At 39.5% G+C, this 23,142-nt stretch overlaps 1 protein-coding gene across 3 annotated transcripts in view; it reads left to right on the top strand.

Moving 5' to 3' along the window:
* The window catches only part of PAMR1 (peptidase domain containing associated with muscle regeneration 1), a 50,601-nt gene extending 28,544 nt beyond the window's left edge, over positions 1-22,057 (top strand). For 2 of the 3 annotated variants that reach the window (XM_009997270.1, XM_009997271.1), the window contains 5 exons: positions 13,915-14,127; positions 15,671-15,737; positions 17,885-18,117; positions 19,528-19,823; positions 21,283-22,057. In XM_009997270.1, coding sequence (XP_009995572.1) covers positions 13,915-14,127; positions 15,671-15,737; positions 17,885-18,117; positions 19,528-19,823; positions 21,283-21,819 — 1,346 coding nt within the window. In that variant the 3' untranslated portion in view covers positions 21,820-22,057. Of the gene's footprint in view, positions 1-11,781; positions 11,953-13,914; positions 14,128-15,670; positions 15,738-17,884; positions 18,118-19,527; positions 19,824-21,282 lie in introns of all 3 variants that reach the window. The other variant, XM_009997269.1, reaches the window with a different exon arrangement.
* The last annotated feature ends 1,085 nt before the right edge of the window (positions 22,058-23,142 follow it).

A 23,142-nucleotide genomic window follows, 5' to 3' on the forward strand; every position in this document is an offset into this window, starting at 1 on the left:
AGGGAAAGAATAAAAAGCTGACCAGTGGCCTCATCCTGGTGCTCTGCACGGTAAAGTGCATCCACTCAAGTGTCAAAAAGACAATGACTCTGTGCAGCGTGTCAACTACTTGTTCAACTCAAATGAAGAAAGGTCTCAGTGTTGAGTTTGCCTGCTGAGATTGCAGCTGTAGAGAGACGGTACTGCTGGTACCCCATGGCAAATGCTCTCCTCCTCTGCTTGTTCTCCTCCTAGGACAGGGTGTTTTGACTCAAGAGTCCTCAAAGGGCTTGCTGGCCCCAAAACAAGAGACCTTCACTTCATCCTGCCCTGAAATTTCCTGTTACCTTTATTTTAAACAAAGCCTGGTGAACCAGGGTTCATATGCAAATAAGAGGAATTTGTGCTGAATGGGGAATTTAGGGCTCAGATCTGATTTCCATTTTTATTCTGTTTTTCACTACTGTCTGCCAAGAAGAAGAGGTTTGTTCTGCATCCTAATGATGGGTCTAATCCAGCTGACTAAACTCTATAAACTAACTTGCTGTAGCCTTTGATGTTGGTAATGCTGGCCTTACTATGTTCTAACAGACCTTTCAATATAGTTTTCAGGCCCTTCCCCACTGCTGATTAAAACCCCTTCCATCCTTCTTGGCCCTATACAACTGTGACTTGGATTAGTTCTTAGGGATGCCCTTACCCTAAATGGACTGACTTACTGATACTTAAGATAGGGAGCAAGCCTTAACACTCTCCTACCCCCTGTCTTGTTCTGCTGTGGGAGAAATGAGCTCAGCTGTCAGTGCTTCACATAGGTTAGATAGAGGGTTCTGGACATTAAACCTGGTTTTCTCACTTGAGCATGGACAAGTAATGCAGTGTGTTCTAAGGGAACACTTGGAATTTTTTTTAAATTCTGTCAGAAACGTTCTTAATAATAGGTTTTGAGAAGTGTCATAATCACTGTCTATAATCACTGGTATATATTGTGCCATTTGCAGCCCACATATGCTGGACCATGCCTACACTGCATGATTACAGTAGAGAACTTCAGGTACAACCAAATGCCCGTGAGCCATTCATTGCCACTGTGGCCTGGAAATCAGTCTTGTTTCAGTTGGAAAATAGCTTATTCCTGCTTTTTTAAAGGGACAGAGTTCTTCCCCATTTGTGTCAAGGTAGCTTTTTAGTGGCTATGTCAAAAATACGAGACCAATGTAATTCTTTCTCCATCACATTTCTACTGTCCTCCCTATAGGCTTGCATGTATAGAGTGAGAAATAAGAAAATTCCTTCTGCTGCCAAAATACATATATACATGCAGCTGCTAAGGAGTAAAGGCTGGTGGCCTTTTTTCCCTAATGACAATCCAACAGTTCACCTGCTTTGAGACCCACACACTAGCAAAAACTTTTAACTGGAATGTGGCAGTTCCCAGATTTTGCAGATTTATTAGGGAATTCGGGCTGAAGCTTAAACCAGTACCACCCTTTACCCTGTCATACAGCAACACTGTAATGTGAACATGGGTGGGATGCTTTCAGAAGTGGCTTGTTCTCCAGAACCTTCCCAGGACTCCTTCTGAGAAGCAATGTAGTATCACTACTTGTGCCTTGAGCACTATTCCTTGGTTAAACTTCTCTTTATGGGCAAGACTGTTGAGAAAAACAGTTAATTCAGACAGGGTGAGATATTCCTGCAGTGAAGACATGGATGGTGCAGTCATACAGGAAGCTTTGTTGAAGCACATGACTCTGCAAAGCCAGGTAAGATAATAGTACTGTAGCATCCTGCTACATACTGCAGTCCTCAAAGAGGTTTTTAATAAGTCACCTTCGGAGTTCAGTTCTGGTGGGATATTGCCTTCTTTTGTTCTCCTGAACTGATCTGAACAGCATTGTGATTCTAGTTAGACATTTGCTAGGATGTTATCCTTGCTGCCCCATACTGCCCCACAGTATACTCTTTTCCAGGAGAATTATGTATTTAAAAGCCAAGATCTGTTTTGTTTAGTGCCTAGTGTATGAATTTGATGAGCTTGGCTTAAGATGGAGGCAGAGATTTCTGCTCCCAGTTTTCACTTCAGTTTATTTCCTGGAGGTTTCTCCCTTGATTAAAATGGTGCTAAAACTGTTCACACAGCAACTGCCAAACCACCAAACGTTATGTCTGGTGCTTTAAGGTAACCTAACATTAATTTTGGGTTGCTTTAATTCACTGAGTGAATTAAATTCACTAAAGCTGTTCAGCTGTTACACAAACAGCCAAGAAGCCCCATAGGAGGAGGAAAACATCTAAGAGAAAAATTAGGTTAGTGGCTGAGGATGATAATATGAAGAAATCACTAAACAACTGCTGCTTGGAAATCAGCCTGCAGAAAACTGGTCCCTAGGACTGCTCTTTCCTTCAGCTCTGTCAATATGACTGTTGGATTGGGCAAATCATGTAGTCTCAGGGAGGAAGCTGCTCATACTGTTTAGTAGTGTTTGCTCTCATAATATTCAAACACCAGTAAATGTAGCTGACAGCAAGGCTGACAGAGACAGGATCTCTGCAGTATTGACAACTCCTCGTGTGCCTTTGTTATCTTCTCACTGTCTATTAATTAATAGCCAGTATTTCTAGTTTTTCAGAAAGTGAAACTTACCTGGTAAAAGCCCACGGTGTTTTACCCACAGTACAGTCTCCAGCATTGCTATAAACTAAATAAATCAGAATTTGTCTCATTGTTAACTTAATCCCTCGGAGGATATGCCTGCCATAAGAAAATAAGTGTATTTCTATACGACACTAAACGGATTAATAGGTAACCTCCACTTGCCCCACCCCAAAACAATCTTGGATCTTTTTCCTCAGTTTGATAATATAGATAAAACCATGCACAGAATTCTCCCTGGTACGACATGCTGTGTGGAAGGATGAATCAGTGTTTCCGGAGGACAAGTTGGACCAAGCTACATTCCAGCTATTCTTACTACACAGGATGGGACAAGGATGCTTGTCCCTGTAATTTCCTCACTGACTCACTTAGAAGACTAAGTCTTCCTGACAGGGCTGCTCTAGTGTGGTATTGCGATGTTTTCCAGGGGGCACCTTGGGGAATTTATTCTAAATATTAGGTTTTGCCACTGATAGAGAAAGTAAATGTTGAGAATTTTTAGGATTTCACTCACTATGGTATCCCATGCACAAACAGGTCCAGTTGTATAATCAAATAGGCTATCCAAGTACCAGAAAGGTTGTATCCAGAGGCACAGTTTTTTAAGAGCTAAGAACAATGCTGATAAAGATCAAGTGGCTAATTTTAAGCAACAATCTCCAAATTGCTTCTAGATTAATAAAACACGGTGTCTTTTCCAAGCATATTTCCACATGGATACAGTCTCATTCACAGAGGCAGGAAGCTGGAAAACATCAGGGATGAGTTCCAGTTGGCTAGAAGAGAATGAAAAGATTTGAGTTTCAGTAGGGTTTATGTCATAGTTGTGGGCAGTTATTCCTAGCTGGTGCAACCACTGCAAAAGCAAAAAGGCAGAGAGAGCAGGACTGGGAATCTACTATCTCTGGTACCACCGATCAATTGGCTGCTCTTGTTAAAATTTCCTTTGACATTTTCAGGATTAATGTGAGGACTGGCAAAGTGCAACAATGAGAGGAGATTTTAACTTCTGGGACTCTTTCATGGAGGATAAATTAAGGCAAAAAATCTTTATGGTGAATTGTCTGTCCCAGCAATTTGGCATGGCCTGTGGCTAGAGATGTGCATGGAGCTGGGAGAATGTGCCCTGGGGCATCACAGGGGACACAAAGGAGGAATTCACTCCTTCTAATTTCTGGTTGTAAAACTTGCAACTATGGTCTTTTGTCACCTGAAATGCATAGCCTGCCAGCTCCAAAAAGTAAAGTTCTGAGGGGCAACAAAAAAGAGAAGCAAGTATGCCAGATGTCACAAGTCCCCTCAGAAACACACACCACTGCTGGAAAGCATTTATTTCAGAGTTCTGACCAAGAGCACCTGTGCTACAAAACATTTCAGTTCCCAGCAGACTGTTCCTGCTTTGAGGAAGAATGATGGCAAAGCTAATGCCACCAAGCCTGTCCTGCTGTCATTCACACCCAGCTTTCACCAGGGTCTGGAGGAGGATGGCTGAGCTACTTGTCAGTATATAGCTTCCTAGTCAGCAGCACTCTCCAGGAGAGGTGAGAGGTTCAGTGAAGTGATAGCAAGAAGGTTAATGTCCTTGTGGTGGATCTCATAATGTTTGCTTCCATTTATTAAGGAGAGCTTGAGCTGAGATGTGATCTTGAGAGAAGCATCTGAAGATGCCAGGTGTAAGTTCTATCTCTGTGAGTTGAGCTCTGGGTAGGAACAAAGTCTGTGCTGAAATGATTGTAGGCTCAGGGAGAGTGTAAGCAGTGTCACAGAGAGAAGGACAACTTAGCAGGACCTCATTAATCTATTGTTGCTATCAACAGACTTAAGATGTGCCCATGATCCCAGCATACAGAGAACCCTGAAGGCAGACAGGAGTCAGAAAAAGAACACTGGGATTTCTAATGTATACAAAGTCAGGGCTTCTGCCTCATATTGTGTGACCTGATACATCAAGGTCTGACAGCCCTGCACAGAGGAGAAAGCAGAGCCACACTGCCACAGGATGGCAGGACAGCCTGATGCCTCCCAATGCTGGAAGGCTATTTAATCAAATCCATCACCAAGCTTACATACTTGCTTGAAAGCCCCACCATTGAAGTCTTTCCACACATCAGTTCTTTTCTGCCATCAAGTGTTGTGAGAACCTGGGGCATCCTTGCCTAGTGGAGGGACTCTGGATGAGAAGGGGTAAGTGTAGGAGTAAATTCAGAGCTGGGCAGAGAAGAACTTAATGAGGTTCAACAAGGAGAAGTGTAGGGTCCTACACCTGGAAAGGAAGAACACCATGCACCAGTATAGGTTAGGGGTGGACCTGCTGGAAAGCAGTTCCAAGGAGAAGCATCTGGGAGTCCTGGTAGACAGTAGATTATCCATGAGCCAGCAGTGTGCCCTTGCTGGCAAGAGGGCCAATGGAATCCAGGGGTGCATAATGAAGAGTGTGGCCAGTAGTTCTGAAGAGTTCATTCTCCCCCTCTACTCTGCCCTGGTGAGGCCACAGCTGGAATATTGCACACACTTCTGTGCTCCCCAGTTCAAGAGAGACAGGGAACTACTAGAGAGAGTCCAGTGGAAGGCAAGAAAGATGATTGGGGGATTGGAGCAGCTCCCTTTTGAGGGAAGACTAAGGCAGCTGGGATCCTTTAGCCTGGAGAAGAGAAGGCTGAAGGGAGACCTTATTAATGCCTGTAAGTATCTAAAGGGTGGGTACAGGGAGAATGGAGCCAGACTCTATTCAGTGGTTCCCAGTGACAGGATGAGGGGCAACAGGCATAAGCTGGAACATAGGAAATTGAATTTAAATATGAGGAAAAACTTTACGATGAGGGTGACAGAGCACTGGAACAGACTGGCCAGGGGGGTTGTGGAGTCGCCTTCTCTGGAGATATTCAAGACCTGCTTGGATGCAGTCCTGAGTAATGTGCTGTAGGCAATCCTGCTTTAGTGGGGAGTTGGACTAGATGATCTCTAGAGGTCCCTTCCAACTCTGGAAAGTCTGTGATTCTGAGAGAAAAAAAGTCACTTCCACATACTCTGTATGTTGTGTTCCCTCAGGCAAAAATATGCAGCTGTGAATTCTGAGGCTTCTAGATTTTCTGGCATCAAAGCACTTGCTAGCCACTGCCATGGAGCAAGGAAGCCCCAAAGCTCAAGATCCAAAATCCTGATGATTTTTCCGGTTCTGTGAGGCTTTCTCTGACAGTCATTAGACTGGTTTGGCTAGGATGGTGGCACCCAGGGTCCCAAAGTACGTCCATAGCTGTCTTGTTCATTGCAGAAGATTCTACGATTCATAACAGCAGAAGCTGCTCTAATTCCCTACGTGTTACCAAGTGTATTTTCTGTGGCCATTTTCAGTGAGCATGCCAGCACACTTCATGCAGAAGCAGTATCACAAGTAAATAATAATTATTTTCACCTTAAAGCAGATAAAGAACAAAACTCTATACAATTACAAGCTCTTGCACCTAATATTACAGGGGGGACAACAATGGAAATATAAACCTTTTATTAATACCAGAAATGAGAAATGAGATTTATTTTGGGCCTGAAATGTATTATTGAAAGGTTATGCAGAATTTAGAGATGTATGCTCTGTGTGAGAAGCTATATATTATTTAACAAGGAAGTGGGCGAGAGGAAGGCCGCAGAAGAAAATGGTGTTCATTTAATGAAGGGACCATGGGACAAAGGAAATGACAATTCCATCAGGAAGGATTTGAAAGACATTGAAGGGAGAAAAGTATAGCTCAGGAGATCATCTAATTTATCTCACTGATGATAAAATAAGCATGAAAACTGTTTCTAAATGGCAGATAATTCAGATCTGAGGAATGTCTCTTACATCTAATTGAAAAGGGAGAGGAATTTGCACTGTTACTATTAATAATGAAACATTTTACTTACAAATTCAGAAACTTACTGTTCCTCTAGTCTAGTTTTTCTCAGATTGCAGACAGTTGTCTGTGAAATGTGAAGCCATTTTAATGTTTCAGATGGAACAGAAATACTGTTTTCTTACTTCCAAGACATCAAAGTAAGATGCAAGAAGGGCAATGTTTTATCAGGTATCTATGAGTTTGTTATATAGAAACTTGAGGCAGCTCTGTTTTCATTCTCTTTCTAACAACAGGCCTATCACAATTGAGCATTTCTGCCAGAGATGTCTGTCATTGCCTCATCTTACAGCTTCCTACTTTGCCCTCTTATGAACTGTACAGAGCTATATCAGGCCAAAATTCGCTTCAGACCCTGAAGTTGCCTTCCCAGGCAAAACATTGTGTAGCAAAATATGGAAAAATGAAAACAAACAAAAAAATCTATCAGCTTGTAATAGGCTTGCTAGTGCTGTGCTCTTCTCTCCAAAGTCTGTTCCAGTTTTGGGGTTTGTTTTTTGGTTGTTTTGTTTTTGGTTTTGTTAGGGTTTTTTTTTGGGGGGGAGGGGTTATTTGTTTGTTTTGAATTGTTTTTTTGCTGGAGTTTCAATTTTCAAATTATGAAACGCGTATCATTTCTACTTACATCCTACTATGCCTTTCAAACATTTGTCAATTATAGAGGTTTTACTGGGTAAATTATTTTAGTTTTTAGCTTTTGCATGACCAGGGTGGTCACTCTCAAGGTTATATTTCCATATATTTCTGTATATTTCACCTTTACCTGAAATGTCTCAATTTTTAAAAATTGTTTTCTAGATAGAAATTCACCAGTAATCTTCATAGATGTGATGATACCATGGCATCAAGAATGGGATCATCCTGACCCTCATGGACTCTCTGAGTTGCTCAGACTTTTTTTGGTAGACCTTGAATGAATGTGTTTCATATTTGGCTGTCCTTGACCATCTCATAGTAGAATTTTGCAGCCACCTAGTCAATTTTCTGGATTTTTGGTGGCTTTGGTCTTCTGATTGTGGAGAGAAAGGTGCACTTCAACCTGAAATCCTGACGCTTAGTTTCATTTTGGCAGGGTTGTCTCAAACCTTACAGTTTGGAATGAGTATTGCTGACTTCATGGTACATTTAATAGATAACGCTGTCTGAAGCTCTCGACTTTTTGTCTTTTTCTTCTTCCTCTGTCTGCTTTGCAAAGTGCAGAGAGAAAAGGTAAGGTATTAATCTTGTGAAAAGCTGGACAGTGGCTGCCATTCAGGGGACGTCACAATAACACTGGACAAAAGTTGATAAGGCCCTTAAGCAAGATAACACATATGGACGCCAGTTATTTCATTAACCACTGCTGAGCCTGTGAGAAAGTTGTCTCATGTGTTATCATGACAGGTCTTGCTGCTTCTTCCTCTCTCATTTTGCTGTTAACAAGTAATGCTATAGCCAAACACACCACAAATTACATGTCTGAGTCATCTTAAAGGTGGAAAGCCAGTCACATGGTAGTTGGCATACTGTATTTCATGTGGAGAAAAGCGGTCTAATTAGTGGCTTAGAAATGATCCGAGCCCATGGAGAGCTCCTGGCCAGCCCACCACCTGCTTCCCAAGCAAGTGCTGGCCAAACAGCCCACAGCTCTGTCTCTGCTGTAGTTGTCAGGCTAGACCAGGCACAGGTATAGCTGGAAATGGCTGTGAGTAGGTGAGGGCTGTGAGGGGGATCCAGCCTGCATGACCGTGAAAGCTGGGCAATGCAGAGGAGGACTGATATTCAGAAATACTCAGTAGGTGACTGGATTTTATGGCTAGTGTGTGTAACCAGAGCGTAAGTGTAGGGCTAGGGATGAATGACAATTACAAAATGTTCTTTTTCCTTCTTTTTGACTTCTAAGAAATTTCTGTTGAAGAGTTGGATTCAGTCTTACACTTGGAGAGAATGTTGAAAGACTTCAATAAACTATCTCAAAGGACATTGTCCTAAAATCCAAGAGAATACACTGCACATTCTGAAAGATGTAAGAACCAGTCAAATTCACTGTTGATGGGAAGCTATCTACAAAGAGATGAGAGAATTGGATGAAGCACACAGAGGCTAGGATTCTCTTCACAATAACTATTCAAAATGCCATTACCTGAAGTGTTCACAAGTAAAGGAAAAAGGTGCAGAAGAGCTGCATGAAATCTCATAGATGCAAGGGAAAAAAAAGACAAGACAAACTGAAGAGGGGAGAAAAGCTATACAGCTCAAGCCAAAGCAGTAGAGGTGGTTACTAGAGTAACTTGTATATGAATTTCAGGATAAATAATACAGCTGAAAAAAGAGCTCAGCTGTAGTACTGAGATGTAGAGAACATGACAAGATTCAAAACCACATTTAATTTGTAGAGAGAAAGAATGAACTTACAAAATGATCCAAAGAAAAAAATAGAATGAGTGGCTGTCCCACCACTGGCAAAGTTTAAAAAATAGGAGAGACCATAAGGGAAAATTCTGTGTTACAAGAGAACAGGCAACCAGTTGATAAAGGCATGGGTTACAAAAGGGACATGTCTGTTAATAATACATAGCTGGTTTGCCATCAGAGAAACCCCATGGTGACAGTGTGACACAAGTGGGTATGAGCTAATGCTTATAACATTCCTGTGAGGAAAGGGGTACTCTCATTTGTTAGATACAGCAGATGAAGCAACTTACCCTTGGCCACAGTTTTATAGCTATGATTAGATCTCATGACCTTCTGCCTCTGTATCCTTTACTTTAGGCCATAGTTACTGTACTAAATGAAACAGTGCACAAAACACTCAATTTACATCATAAGTAAAACTAGAGTTGCTCCAGCTGGGTCACACTTGTACACAGAATCAGAAGAAAGTCTGGCAACCCTAGAAAATCAAGAAGACTTGAAACTAAATATCTTAATCACTTAGCAGACTGAACAAAAACAAATACTTACAGTTTGTGGGGAAAAAAGTGAGTGTAGCTTGGTGACATTTTTCCAGGATGGAGTTAGGATACAAAAGCACCAAAACATTTGTTCTGCAGAGCTGGGCTGGTCCACACGCAAAACAGAAAACCTGTATTTATGATAAAGAAGAGTGGTGCAAAGAAGTTTCTCACCATCATCTTTTCTTATTTGATAAGCTGAGTGTGACTTTACTTTGAAAAAGAGAAATGCAAATGTGATTAAATGAATTGTAGTTCAGAGAAAGATATGGAGGGACTGACTGGGTATACAAAGATCATTATAGAAAGACAAGTGCTCTGAGAAAGCACTGTGTTCCCATGATGTCCCTTTCACTTACATATGTGTTTGTGTATACGCATATGCAACTATTATCTGTGTGTATATGTATGTGTGCCTGTATTTCACATGAGAAGTGTCAAGGGTTAGGAATTAATTCTACTGAATTTTTATCATTATTCTTTTGCTAAGGGTGGTACTGATGCAGAATACTTGCAGCCAAGAGGCAATGTTGAGCTCTCCTAACTGGATTGTTTTGATTTGAAGCAGTGATTCTGATGACTCGTTGTTCGATGCTTGTAGTAATCTGTGAAATTAGAGGAATTTCTGTGGAGCCTTGTTCTTGTGAATGCTGCTGCTTTAGGACTGTTACTCAAGAATCTCTTTCTTATGTGAATAATCGTATGGTCCACAATCCAAATAAATAGATGCATTCACAAGTGTTCTGGATAAGGACTACAGGGCTGAGGCCTTAGAAAAGTTTTCCCTCTGGAAGTGTAAGGATAAAAATTTGTCAGTAGATTAATAAGAAACTAGCTACAAGGCAAGAAAGAAAAACTCAAATTCTAAAAGCATAAAGTAGGGATGATCTTCTTAGCATGCATCTATCTATCTATCTATCTATCTATCTATCTATCTATCATCTATCTGTCTGTCTGTCTGTCTGTCTACCTACCTACCTACCCATCTTCAGCGGAGTACCACAGCTCCCAGATAGAACACCCATATACATAGCTACATCTTGCACTGAATACATTCCTATGCTGTTTTCCACAAGAAATGGCTAGCCAAAACCAGAGACACACAGAGGTAGATACTAAAATGTGTTTTCTGCATTGTTTTAATTTCTATATACAGAAATACATACATAAAATTTCTATATACAGAAAACTGGTCTTAAAAGGTGACTTAGAGAAGGTGAATAGGGAATGGACTTTCTCCATCTCTCATAACTTAAATATAACATCTCTCATAACATAACATAAAAGTAAAGCATCAAATGGAATTATCAGGTGGCAGATTAGAAACCAAACTAAAGAAGGCAGTGAATTTTTCACACAATGCTTACTTTGTAGAACTCACTGCCACAGGGTATTGTGGACACAAGTATGCAGTTGAGTTTAGAAAACACTCAGACAAATTAATGCTTGAAAAAAAATCACCAGGTTATGTTATACCAAAAATAGTTCAGGGAGTCCTTGAGCTCGATTGCTGAACGTCACCAGAATACGCTTGCTCTGTTTTTGTATTCCTTCCATCAAATCTACTGTTTGCAACCATTGAAGACAGGTCTCTGTGCTGCATGGCCCTTTCTTTTGGTTTAGTACGGCTGATTTCATGCACTTAGAGAAATCTTGCTTATGATGTTTAATATTCACTACTTAGTGATAGAACAAGAGGAAATGGCTTCAGGTTGTTACAGGGGAGGTTTAGGTGAGATATAAGGTACATTTTCTGCCCAAGTGAGTGGTTGAGTCACCATCCCTGGAGACCATTGTAAAGGGAAATACCAGAGTGGTAAATATCAAGGTCCCTTCTTAATGTCATTATGATAATGCTTGATCTACATAAATAATGATGCTTTAATATTTCAGTGAGGTTATCTGAAAAACTATATAAAAATAGAAGGAAGAATTTGAAATAATATAAGGTTTTTAAAGATCGAATTTTTTTCTTGATGAAGCATGGTAGTTCATTCAAACCTCTGTTAAGATGGAAAGTATGCCAAGTACCTATATTTTGAGCAAATAAGCCGTAGTGATACAAACACATGCATATGATCACCTCATACTTATGAGTAATCCCATAGAACTGAAAGGATCTAGGTATGTTTTGAAAAGTGGCATATATGTAAATGTGTGTAGAACTGATGTCTAAACAACTTTCTAAAAGATTGCCGTACACCTGTCTTGCAACTTTGACTCCTATGCCCATTTTAATTGGTATTCTAAATAAAGAATCATCTAACACAGTCCTGTTTTTGTAATAAAGTGGATTTTTTTGAAATATCTGAACTGTCAGTGGTGATGTGTAGGACTCCAGGTGCTCCCGCTCATGGTATTGTGGAAGGAGATGAATTTAAATACGGGGCCCAGGTTTACTTCAAGTGCAACGCAGGTTACAGCTTAAAAGGCAGCCATGTTGCCTACTGTCAGCTTGATGGGATTTGGTCAACACATCATCCTGAATGTGGTAAGGTCACTTTAAGTTTTGATTGTTATCAAATGTTTTGGCCAGTGTATTCACATGAAGCTAGAGTATCCAAATCTCACTTGAAATATGCTACATCCATGGCTTATCATGATGTTCTTTTGTCTTCCTGTCTTTAAGAAGCAGTAGGGATTCTTATTTTACACTGCTGGAGCTCAAGCGTGCAAGACCTGCTTATATAAAGGTCTGACTGAAGCATCAAATGACTGAAAAATAATTTCCTCCAACACTTTAGGCATACATCCTTCTTACACATAGACTGAAAATGTCTAGGATCAAAATCAAATGAGGGGCATAGTGCAACAAGGAATGGCTGCTTCCATTACTATGTACCTCTAATACCTTCTCTGCAGAGATCTGGTGCATTCTGTGGAGGTGATTAGGGGCTTATTGCAGGAAGTCTAGGCTCTTATTTCAACAGAATTCCCATCCTAAAGAAAAATGGATAAAAGAGAAACTTCCATTAAATCTGGCTGTGCAAGTTGGCAGGTCTGGCTGGCAAGTTTTGAATCAGCCATTCACATTGATTCAGCTGCAAAATTCCAAGCCCCTTTTTCTCTTCCAAAGTGCCTTTTAATTTTTCTTTAGAATTTTGTATTGCACAATTTTATTTCCTTGTTCCAGAATAATTTCTATCAATTGGAAACATGCTTTTACAAATGTGTTGTGGCAAATAATACAAATTTGGAGGGGAGGGTTGCAAAACAGCTATATAGAAGTTCATCTGAAAGAGCAAGTAATAGACATTCCACTACCCAGACAGAATGTCACCAGTTGCAGTAAATGTAGTATAAGGATTGTGCTGAAGTCTCTGCTGCATGATGTGTGTGGCTAAAGATCTAGTGCAAGAGCTGTCTCTAGACTTGGTTGTTACTGAAGTGGTGTAATTTGGGTCCCTCTTTTCCAGATGTTTTCTCTTTGTTTCTAAGCCCTTGAAAAGTCTTAACCTCGATATGAAGAGGTAATTTCTGGTCAGTTGACATGTCTCAGTCTTGTCAGTGATCCATAAGTAAAGCAGCACCAACAGTAGCTGTCTAAACTAGATGTTCACTGATGATCATGCAATGAGACATCAGACAGAGGAATTAAACAGAATTGCATATTGCTGTCATCTTGACAAGAAAATTGAGATGAAATCCAAAGGAAATAAAAAAGAGTATGTTTTCAGCTGCTAAATAGAAAGAACAAAGAGTGAAAAATATAGGGAAAAGCATTTATTGGCATCCCATAGGGAATACTGCCATCCAGATTTAGGCCAAAAATCTAAGTTTATTGAGAGAAAAAAAACACAGCAACAAATAAAACATAGGGCAAAATTTTGGGAAGGAGGAATTAAAAGAGGTTTTATATGCAGAACCTATCGTGTAAGTTTGCTATATTACATTTTTAGTATCAGTAAATATATATAGATGGATGTTGTCTTTCAATTTCCCCGTATTTCCCTGGATTACTGAGTTCTCTTTTTTAGTGCTAAGAAAACAAAATACAACCAAACATAAAAGTAAAATTAGGTAGTCTAGTTTAATTATCCAAGTCCAGTGAAGTATGGGAAGTACAGGAAAGGAAGAAGAATGCCAACAGCCTGTTTCCTGCAAATAGTTTAAGTGCATCATTTTATGCTTTTGAAGTAGACCTGTTAATGCAGCCTTAACATCATGTAAAGTCATGGTTCTTTTTCAGGACTTTCAGCTATGTTGTAAGGTCTTTTCAACAATTTGAGAATCACATACTTTCAGTGAAGACTAAAGTGTGTACAGATATATGTATATTATAATCTCTTCTTCAATATGTGATCTTTTTGAAGATAGAGATCCCAAATGGGCCTTGAAAAGACATCTTTAATAAAGTGCTGATTGAAATGCCAAGAAATCTGATGCGTGAAAATAATGATAAAATAAGTAAATAATTTATAAAATGGTTGCTATTTTTTCCCCCTGTCATTAGTTCTTGATGGAAAAAACTGCTCAGATCCTGGTGGCCCCCTAAATGGCTACAGAAGAGTAGTAGAAGACACGGGGCTCTTGAATGGACGCTATGCAAAAATTGGCACAGTTATTTCTTTCTTTTGTAACAACTCATATATTCTTAGTGGGAATGAACAGAGGACCTGCCAAGACAATGGAGAATGGTCAGGGAATCAGCCAATCTGCGTAAAAGGTAGTTTACAAACTTTTTTTACCACAACTCACAAAAGTTTTTATGGTTTTACTGGAGTTTGTTTTATGTAATTTACACTCACCAAACAATAATTTTTGCTAAGAATGAACCATCTGACTGATGCCTGATACTGACCCAGCGCTATTGGCTGCTAAACTCAGCCAGAGAAGATGCCTGCAATTCCAGAACATTTGCCTCTTTAAACAGGGAAAGGAATGTACCCTAAAACCCTTATTACCCTCATTCTAGGATCAAACCTGCATAAGAGGAAATCAAAGAATATCAGGAGGGAATTGAAATAGAATGAAATAATTGTCTCATAAGAGTTGCTGTCACAAGGACCAGCTCTCCTCTTACAATCCTTCTAAATCAGTGGGATCAGTCATGAGTGTGAATGGCCTGTAGATTGCAGTCTTGAAGGTTTGGTTCAGAAAACAACTTGAGGACATGCTTAAATTATTTGTGTTCATTGAAACACTGAAATATTTAAATACTTTGCTTGAGAGGGAATTATGCAGTTGACCTGGAGTTACTCTAAGTGTGTCTGAAACCCTGAATGGATGAATAAATTTTGCCTGGGGAAATGCCAAATTTATTTTCCCAAAGCAATTGTTTGACACATTTTAATGGATTTTTATTTTTTTTTAAACTCAAGTAATGATAATATAAGGAAACATGTCTGTCTCCAGAGGAATTTGCATTATTCTGTTATTTTAGATGGAAGTACTCTCTCCCTGAATCATATAATCCTCTGTGGAAAGCATCTTTATTGTTAACTCTGATGGTGACATAAAGGTTAACATATACAGTAATCAGAAAGAGCTAGATTGTTAAATCCCACAGAATACAAGTGCTCTGGCATACAGATAAATTACTTCCTGCAAGTTTCCTTTTCTTCCACTGTGAGCAGCAGGAAGAAGATTCTCAGTTATTTGAACTGATAAACTTGAATATTTTATACTGCTCTTAAAATAAATAAACCAAATATGCAAAATTAGAAATCGTGAATCTTCCTTCATTTATTTTTCACATATTCAGGTAACCCTGAGTGTTCCATTGAATCATTCTCCAGCTCCTTTCCATGGTTGCACAAGCAAACAGACATTTAGAAGTCTAACATCCTTCAGCCTTTCTCTGTATGCCGCATCACTGGTATTAGCTGTGTGTCGCCACACAGATGGAAATTAAATATTTTTTATATAATTCCTTTCTTGCAAAAGTTTGCTCAGATTTGAAGTCATCAGTGGTAGAGTTGCAAATCTGGTATTCAGACACACTGAATCGTCAAATCACACAAATTGGCTGAAAGCACCAGTGCAGGAGATGCTCAGTTGCTTCCACTGCTGTTAAACTGGCAATCTGTGGGGAAATACTTCTTCAAAGCTTTAGGTTTTAGAGCCTATCTTTATTTTAATGCACGTAACTTAGTGCCTCTTTTCTTAATGCACTGTAACTAGTAAAATGAAAAAGTAGAAATGTATATGAACCGTAACACTTGAGCTGTGAATGTGGAAAATACTGTGCAACATTGTATTTTTTCTAGCCTGCAGAGAGCCAAAGATCTCTGACCTGGTGAGACAGAAAGTGCTTCCAATGCAGGTTCAGTCAAGGTGAGAATGCAGTATCTCAAATAAAGTTTAAAGAAAAAATGTAATTGCTTTTCCTCTCCTCTCCTTTCCTCCCTGTGTGTTTAGCCTGCCTGAGCAGCCACTCCTGCAAGTCCAGCGATAGCCAAACAGTGAGAGCTGCTGGGGGGGAGGTCTGATTAAGCACAGGTTTGCAAGCTGCTGGAGGCAGCCAGAAAGAAATGCACAGTTGGAGATGGATGATACTGGAATTAGGCTTTCTGGATTGTGACAGGCTATGAGAACAGTCTGAGAAGAGTTCCTTGGGGGAAATGACATATCTTAAAATATGAACACGTGCTGTCTTAGAGAAGAAATGAGTGGGGAGAGTAAACAAGGAGAGAACAGGGTATAGCAATGTAATCTGCTCCCATTAGTTTTCACCATCCAAAGCAATATAGCATAATTCATATAAAGTTGGGTTTGGGGAGGGCATGAGGGAGAGGAGGAAGTAGAGTAGGATGGGAGGAAGGAATGAAATGTCAGATCCTGTCTGGGCTTACCCTTCTGATGACTTCTTGAAATAAGCCCAGTCTGAATTAGTTATCCTGCAATGTTCAGGTTAATTTTTGTCCAAATAGTCATTTCTCATTTTAGGTTTTGAGGTTTTTTGCAGTACATGATTCATTTGTTTTTAGATGTAGTGCACCTGTCCTCATCTTTGGTCTTAAGAACAGCCATACCAGGTCAGAATAAAGGTCCAGCTCGAGCCATAACCTGTCTCTGGCAATGGCCAGTCAAAGCCGCCTAGAGAAGACTTTAGGAACAAGGCAAGCATGTACTTCCCAAATACTCTCCCACTCTCCAGCTCTGTGATGTATGACTGTAACAGTGGCTCTCAGAAGCCATCAGGAGGCTTTAGTAGGCATCAAGGGATTTTTCTTTCTTATATTTCTTGAGTAACTTTTGAACACAGGTCTTTTTATGCAAAACATTTCAGATAATAACACCAGCTGTAAGATAGCACATATGTCTCCACATCCACAGCATCATGATGGCATCTCATGTTCGTGGACTGTTTTTATTCTTTGAAGTAGGATCTCCATTTCATAGATTAATAGTGATGTAAAGTGCGGATTGTGCAATAATGCAAGGTCACATCTGAGTAGGAAATGGGGCCCTGGCAGTCTAAGCATGACCACAGCAACTCTCATCCTTCTTCCAAAATACAAGAAGCTTGCCATTGTCCTTGTTCTTAATAACTTTGCTTTCCTTGAGTGCTGTTGTGTATCACGTCACAGATTCTATATGATGGAGGCAGTCTGTGTCTCTCTGTGATCAAAAACGGAATTGACACATGAAAAAGCATTCTTATAGCTTTTCTGGATGCAGGCAGCACCAGAAATCTCAAGGGAAATTTATTTCCTGATGAATTTTTCAGACGTCAAAATTTTTTTTCTGTAGATACGTACTTTTAAGCATTAGAGCAAGGACACATGCTAAATTATGAAGATTTAAGTATGACTGTAGTCAAGCTTATGGTCCATACCTAGGCTGGTGCACATATATATATATTTTATTTTTTAAAAAAATTATGTACTGTGTTTCAGCTAATCAGTACAATTTCTAAATGGTAGCTTACTGATTATTGCAGTTATGAAATCTCTGTGGTGAGGCAATTATCTCTGTTAATTACTTAATCAATAAACTTTATTAACATGATTTAATCTGAATTGTTTGCTAATACTGCCTATCAAAATATCCACTAGATAAAAGATGTGCCTAACTTCTCTCTAGCGAGAATTAATTATGGCAATGCCAATTTTCAGTGCAATTTCTTTATTTAAAAACTTGGTATCTCAGTCCTTTTCTGAATGCCATAAACTGTTCCACATTCAGAAGCAACTGGTTGCAATCCAGAAACTATGAACTGAAAAAAAAAGAGACACAAATAGAAAATTTATAAACATATGTGTATTTATAGATGTGTCCATAAATATATATAAACAAAATAGTTGTGATATAGAAGGGAGTATTGCTAAACTATGTTGGGATGATAATTTTGCCTTATGCTTTCACAAGCAAACTTGGTATGCTTTTAAATGATACTTAACACAGCTAGTGATAAAGCTATGGTAATGATAATTTTTATAATATTATTATTACTTTGTGTTCTTTGTGCCTTGAAACAGGGAGACACCTCTGCATCACCTTTATTCATCTGCATTCAGCAAGCAAAAGCTTGAAATCTATCCAACCAAGAAGCCAGCACTGCCGTTTGGAGACCTGCCTCCAGGATACCAACATCTGCACACTCAGCTTCAGTATGAGTGCATTTCTCCTTTCTACCGCCGCTTGGGTAGCAGCAGGAGGACTTGTCTGAAGACAGGGAAGTGGAGTGGGAGAGCCCCTGTGTGTATTCCAAGTGAGTCTCCAAGGGAGAAAAAAAATGCACACATCTCTGGGTGGATGGGGGAACATAATGAATATTAATCTTAGATAATTAGGTAGTCCAGCTATGTAGGCTGCCTATGCTTCCAGCTGGGAGATAGAAGCATTAAAGCTTTGAGGATCTATGGCTCTTTTTTTATCTGCCAATGGAACTTGTGCAGTTGATGGTAAAGGGATCAAACTTTCACCACCGTAATTCACCATCAATTTTTCTACTCTTTTATTGAGCAAAAGGTGTGGTGAATTTCTCTCTTGGTTTGAAAATACTTGCCTACTGTCACTTCATGCTTTCCTGTATTATTTACTACAAATGTAATTTTTCTTTCATCTCTATACTTTTGCACACAACTGACAAAACCAGCAAAAATTAAGCAATAGAATGGAGAGAGACTGCATTTTAAAGAGGCTCTTCCTTTAATATACGCTTCTAGGGTAGGATTCACATTGCTAATTTTAAGTTCAGATAAAAGCTTATCCAGAGCTAATGCAGAGTAACTCAGGGAAGGAATATCACAAGATTTGGTATAACCCTCTACTGACATCAGGCTAATGGTAAAGTAGATGATAACATCATGAAAAGAAATCTAAAAACTTGTTTTGTTTTTTTTGCTTTGAGATCATCTCATGTATTGAAATGTATTTCATTCAATCCTTTTCACAATGGGCATGCATACACTATGCCCCAGGACAAAAAAAAGAGTTCTAGGGAGACTAAAAAATGAGACCATATGATGTAGCTTTTTCAACTGAAGTAAACCTTTCTCAATATGCATTATTTTATCTGAGGTCTAAGCCTGGGTAATACATTCCTAGAACAGGCAGAACTTTCTCTTTTCCTCAGGATGGCTGTTGATTTAGATGAATTTACTTCAAGCTTCTTGTTTTAAGACAAGTCTGTTCTCATAGGCACAAACTCATCTGTGCTAAGGTCTTCTAGAAGAGGAGACTCTGTTACTCTGTGACTGCCTAGGGTGAGCTTTAGTGCACTGCTGACTTTACGGTGTTTTATTATAAACAAGAATCAGGGGTGTTCCTTCCATTTATTTATGTGGTCATTTCATTATAGTGTAGCTGTATAAGGTTGTAATGAAAATTCACCTGCTCAGGTGCTAAACCCACATTCCTACTTCTTGCAGGAATTCAGATAATAATAGGAAAATTGAAAGATGTCTTTTTTCTTTCCTTTTTTTTTTTAAAGCTATATAAAGTACTTTTATATTACAATTCTGCAGGTTGGAGACAAAGGTTAATTAGAAAGCTGTCCCTCATGGTAACCATTGCAGTTTGGTTTCTTTTGGCACATCACAAGAAGGAATCAAGAGTGATATTCAGATTCTTTGGTGGGGAAAAGGTATTACCCCATTTTTGGTTCATGTTTCCTCAGTCTGTGGAAAAGCAGAAAATATCACCCTTCAGAAGACAGTCACCTCTACCAGGTGGCCCTGGCAAGCTGCAATCTATCGGATGGCCAATGGAGTGAAGGAGAGCAGTCTCCAGAAAGGGGCCTGGATACTTATCTGTAGTGGGGCCCTGGTGAATGAGCGTACTGTGGTGGTGGCAGCTCACTGCGTCACTGATTTGGGAAAGACCATCGTGCTCAAGACAGCAGAGCTCAAGGTGGTTCTGGGGAAGTTCTACAGAGATGATGACAGAGATGAAAAAACCATCCAGAACCTGCGGGTGAGTAAGTCTGCTGGGAACAGAAAATGATGAGCACAGACAGATACTGATGACACGTCTTGTATGAGGAGAAGAAGGTTATCCTTTGAGCTATATATTTTTTTATACACTGTTCTTTGAAATTTGTATCTGGAGCCTCAACTGACAGAACTGTCACAGCACAAGGAGAGCCCATGCTGTAGTTAAATTCCCCTGATTCTGTCCAACTCATACGTTCACCACCTAACACAGAAAATAGCTCAGGTTCCATGGGCCATAATGTCTTGAGTGATATTGCCAGAATAAAAGTAGAAGAGATGCCAGCTATTGTCAAAAGTGACTAGCATAATTTATGAGAGAAAGATTTGTGCTCTAGATCCTGGTTTGATGCCATGAGTCTATTTCACATCTAGATTTCTCTATGGAAAGAGTAGTCAGGCACTGTAACGGGCTGCCCGGCCAGGTGATTGAGTCACCATCCCTGGAGATATTAAAAAAAAGTGTAGACATGGCTCTTGAGAACATGTTCTAGTGGTCATGATCTTTTTTTTCTTGGGTTGACAGTTGGACTTGGTGATGTTAGAGGTTTTTTCCAATTGTAATGATTCTGTGATTCTGTGTTCTTAGCCCCAGAGTGGTACAGCTCTAAACTCAAAAGAAGTTTATGTCTGACTCCAGCTTCAAATAGCATCTCAGGCTCACCAGATTGTTTTTTGTTTGGTTTTTTTTTTTCTTTGTTTTTTTTTTTTTTTCCAAGTAGAACTAGCAATTTTGTCTGTGTATCTTTTCTTTTTCCTGGAGTGGGGGGTATGTGAGTTAATTAATGGATTTTATGCAATAAAGCATAGTTAATTTTATTCTTCTGCTCCCCCCCCCCTTTTTTTTTTTTTTTTTTTTTTTTAAGTTTCTTCATGTAATTCCAGCTTTTTCGGATTTTTCCTGTAAGGAAAGATACGATCTTTTTACAATATTTCCCTATAGTAATCCTGTCCATTCTTGTAGTGTTTCATCTAGGTAACTAGCAGTAAAAGTTTGAACCTAACATTGTGTAATGTATTACTAGTATTATTTTGGTGGGAAGATGGTTAAGTTTCAATAACATTTTAATTCAAAGCCCACCCATTCAAATTCTACTGGCTGAAAATGACATGGTAGTCATGGAAACTTGAACTGCACATTAACTCCCTATTTTGCTGAAAATATCCTTGACTGCTTTTCATTAGGAAGAATTTAATGCAATAAAACTCCTGAAACCCAAGGGGGAAAAAAAAAATAATATAAAAAAAATCCTTGATCTCACTGCATGTTTCTCATTTGAGTGAGCACTGTGGTGAAAAAGTTTGGGAGCGGAGGAGTGGAGGCTAGAGAAGTATGCAAAATAAACTAATACAGATCATAACAGATCAAAGAATACTGACTTGCCATTGCTGTTAATTCTACATTTAATGCTACAATTCTTCCTGCTCTCTTACCTCCCCAGATTTCTGCCATCATAGTGCATCCCAATTATGACCCTATATTACTTGATTCTGACATAGCTCTCATAAAACTCTTGGACAAAGCCAGAATCAGCAGTCGTGTTCAACCAATTTGCTTGACATCATCTCATGAATTGACTTCATCCACAGAGGATTTAAAAATAATTGTTACTGGCTGGAAGGTATGGGCTGACATTAAAGAACCCAGGTACAAGAATGACACAATCCGCATGGGAACTGTTCAGATGGTGGATTCGCTGTTGTGTGAGCAACAGTATGAGGATCATGGGATACAAATCAGCATCACCGACAGCATGTTTTGTGCCAAACAAGACCACACAGCCTTTTCTAATATCTGCCCTGCTGAGACTGGTGGGATTGCAGCCATAACTTTGCCAGGAAAAGCATCTCCTGAGCTAAGGTGGTACCTGATAGGATTAGTGAGCTGGGGTTATGATAAAACTTGCAGCCTAGAACTCTACAGTGGTTACACCAAAGCTCTTCTCTTCAAAGACTGGATTGAGAAGAATCTGAAATAAAAAGCTGTGTCTGGAAATGGCATTTTATAACTATCATAATATCTCTCTCAGTCTCTGCTACTTTAGACTTCTCATCCCAGTGATGAGCCACGTCAGTGGTAAGGTTAGGGCAGACAGCCTGGTAATTTGTCCTAGGATCAAATGTTCCATCTGACTACTTTTGCTTAAACCATGCCAGAGGGTCTTAGTGCATAAGAAGCTGTGCCATATTTCACTCCTCTCCCCTGGTGAGCATGACATACAGAAATAGGACAGCAAATTCTTACTGAAATTAATCAATAGTGTAGAGAAATCGATGGTGAGCCTCTCACAAAGATCTGTGTGATTAGGAGGCTGGAAAGAGTAGCCTGACTATTACAATGAATGAGCTTGTTACCTGTGTGCTGTCTATATTGACATAATACAATATAATCTTTTTCACATTCTGAATACATTACACTTTTAAATAAACCATGTTTTGTTTTTTTAACCTATGTACTTATGTCTGACATTATTTAGGTACCTTGTTGCTATTTCTGTGTCACACTCTAGAGATTCTACTGCCCTTGTCTGTTTGCATGTGACTCTCACTTGGGACTCCTCAGGCACACTGAAAAGCACAAAATTCAGTTACTACATAAATAACAAGATTATTTTTTTTCTTATTGCAGCCAGTGCTGCTATTGTTGTACATGAATGATTGCAATGAAATGTACAGGGGAGTTCTCTCACACCTTGTATTCAGAACAGATGAAAACACGAAACATACTTTTAAAAACATGTTTCTGTGTGCATTATTTCAAAGACCTATGAAAACCTCAGGGGAACTTCTGGTTTCCATCAGTTCACATATTTTTGTGACAAAACAGCTCCTCTGTAGCTCTTCAGAGTGAAGAATAGTGTCCAGGTCTCACACTTAGAGGCTTTTCATGACTGGACTGTTTGACATCAAAGTGTAAGATTCTCCCATTGGGCATGTTGTCCAGTGGAGAGACTTTGGTCTCCTTGTGGTCTTTAATCAATGCTTTTTCACTAAATCTTTCAGTGTTCAGGTGTGGATAAAGACTAGAGGTGAGATATAGAAAAATTTGGGAAGGAGGAACAGGGGGATGTCTCCCATCAGTAATAACTGCTGGATAAGTCATCTATGGCACCTTGGAATTTGTGGGACCTCAAAATTATTACAGTGCCCAAAGCAGCTCACAGCAATAGTTGGATGTGAAGGCTGGGGTCTGATGAAATTATTTAGTACTCTCACCAAGAAGGCCACAGATCCTGGAGTTGTGTTCTGCCTATCCGATTGCATGGCTATGGCAATTGTAAGCTAAGAAGCCCTATTTCAGC

This window comes from Chaetura pelagica, unplaced genomic scaffold (assembly GCF_000747805.2).
Source record: "Chaetura pelagica isolate M959 unplaced genomic scaffold, ChaPel_1.0 scaffold134, whole genome shotgun sequence".
Classification (NCBI taxonomy): Eukaryota; Metazoa; Chordata; class Aves; order Apodiformes; family Apodidae; genus Chaetura; species Chaetura pelagica.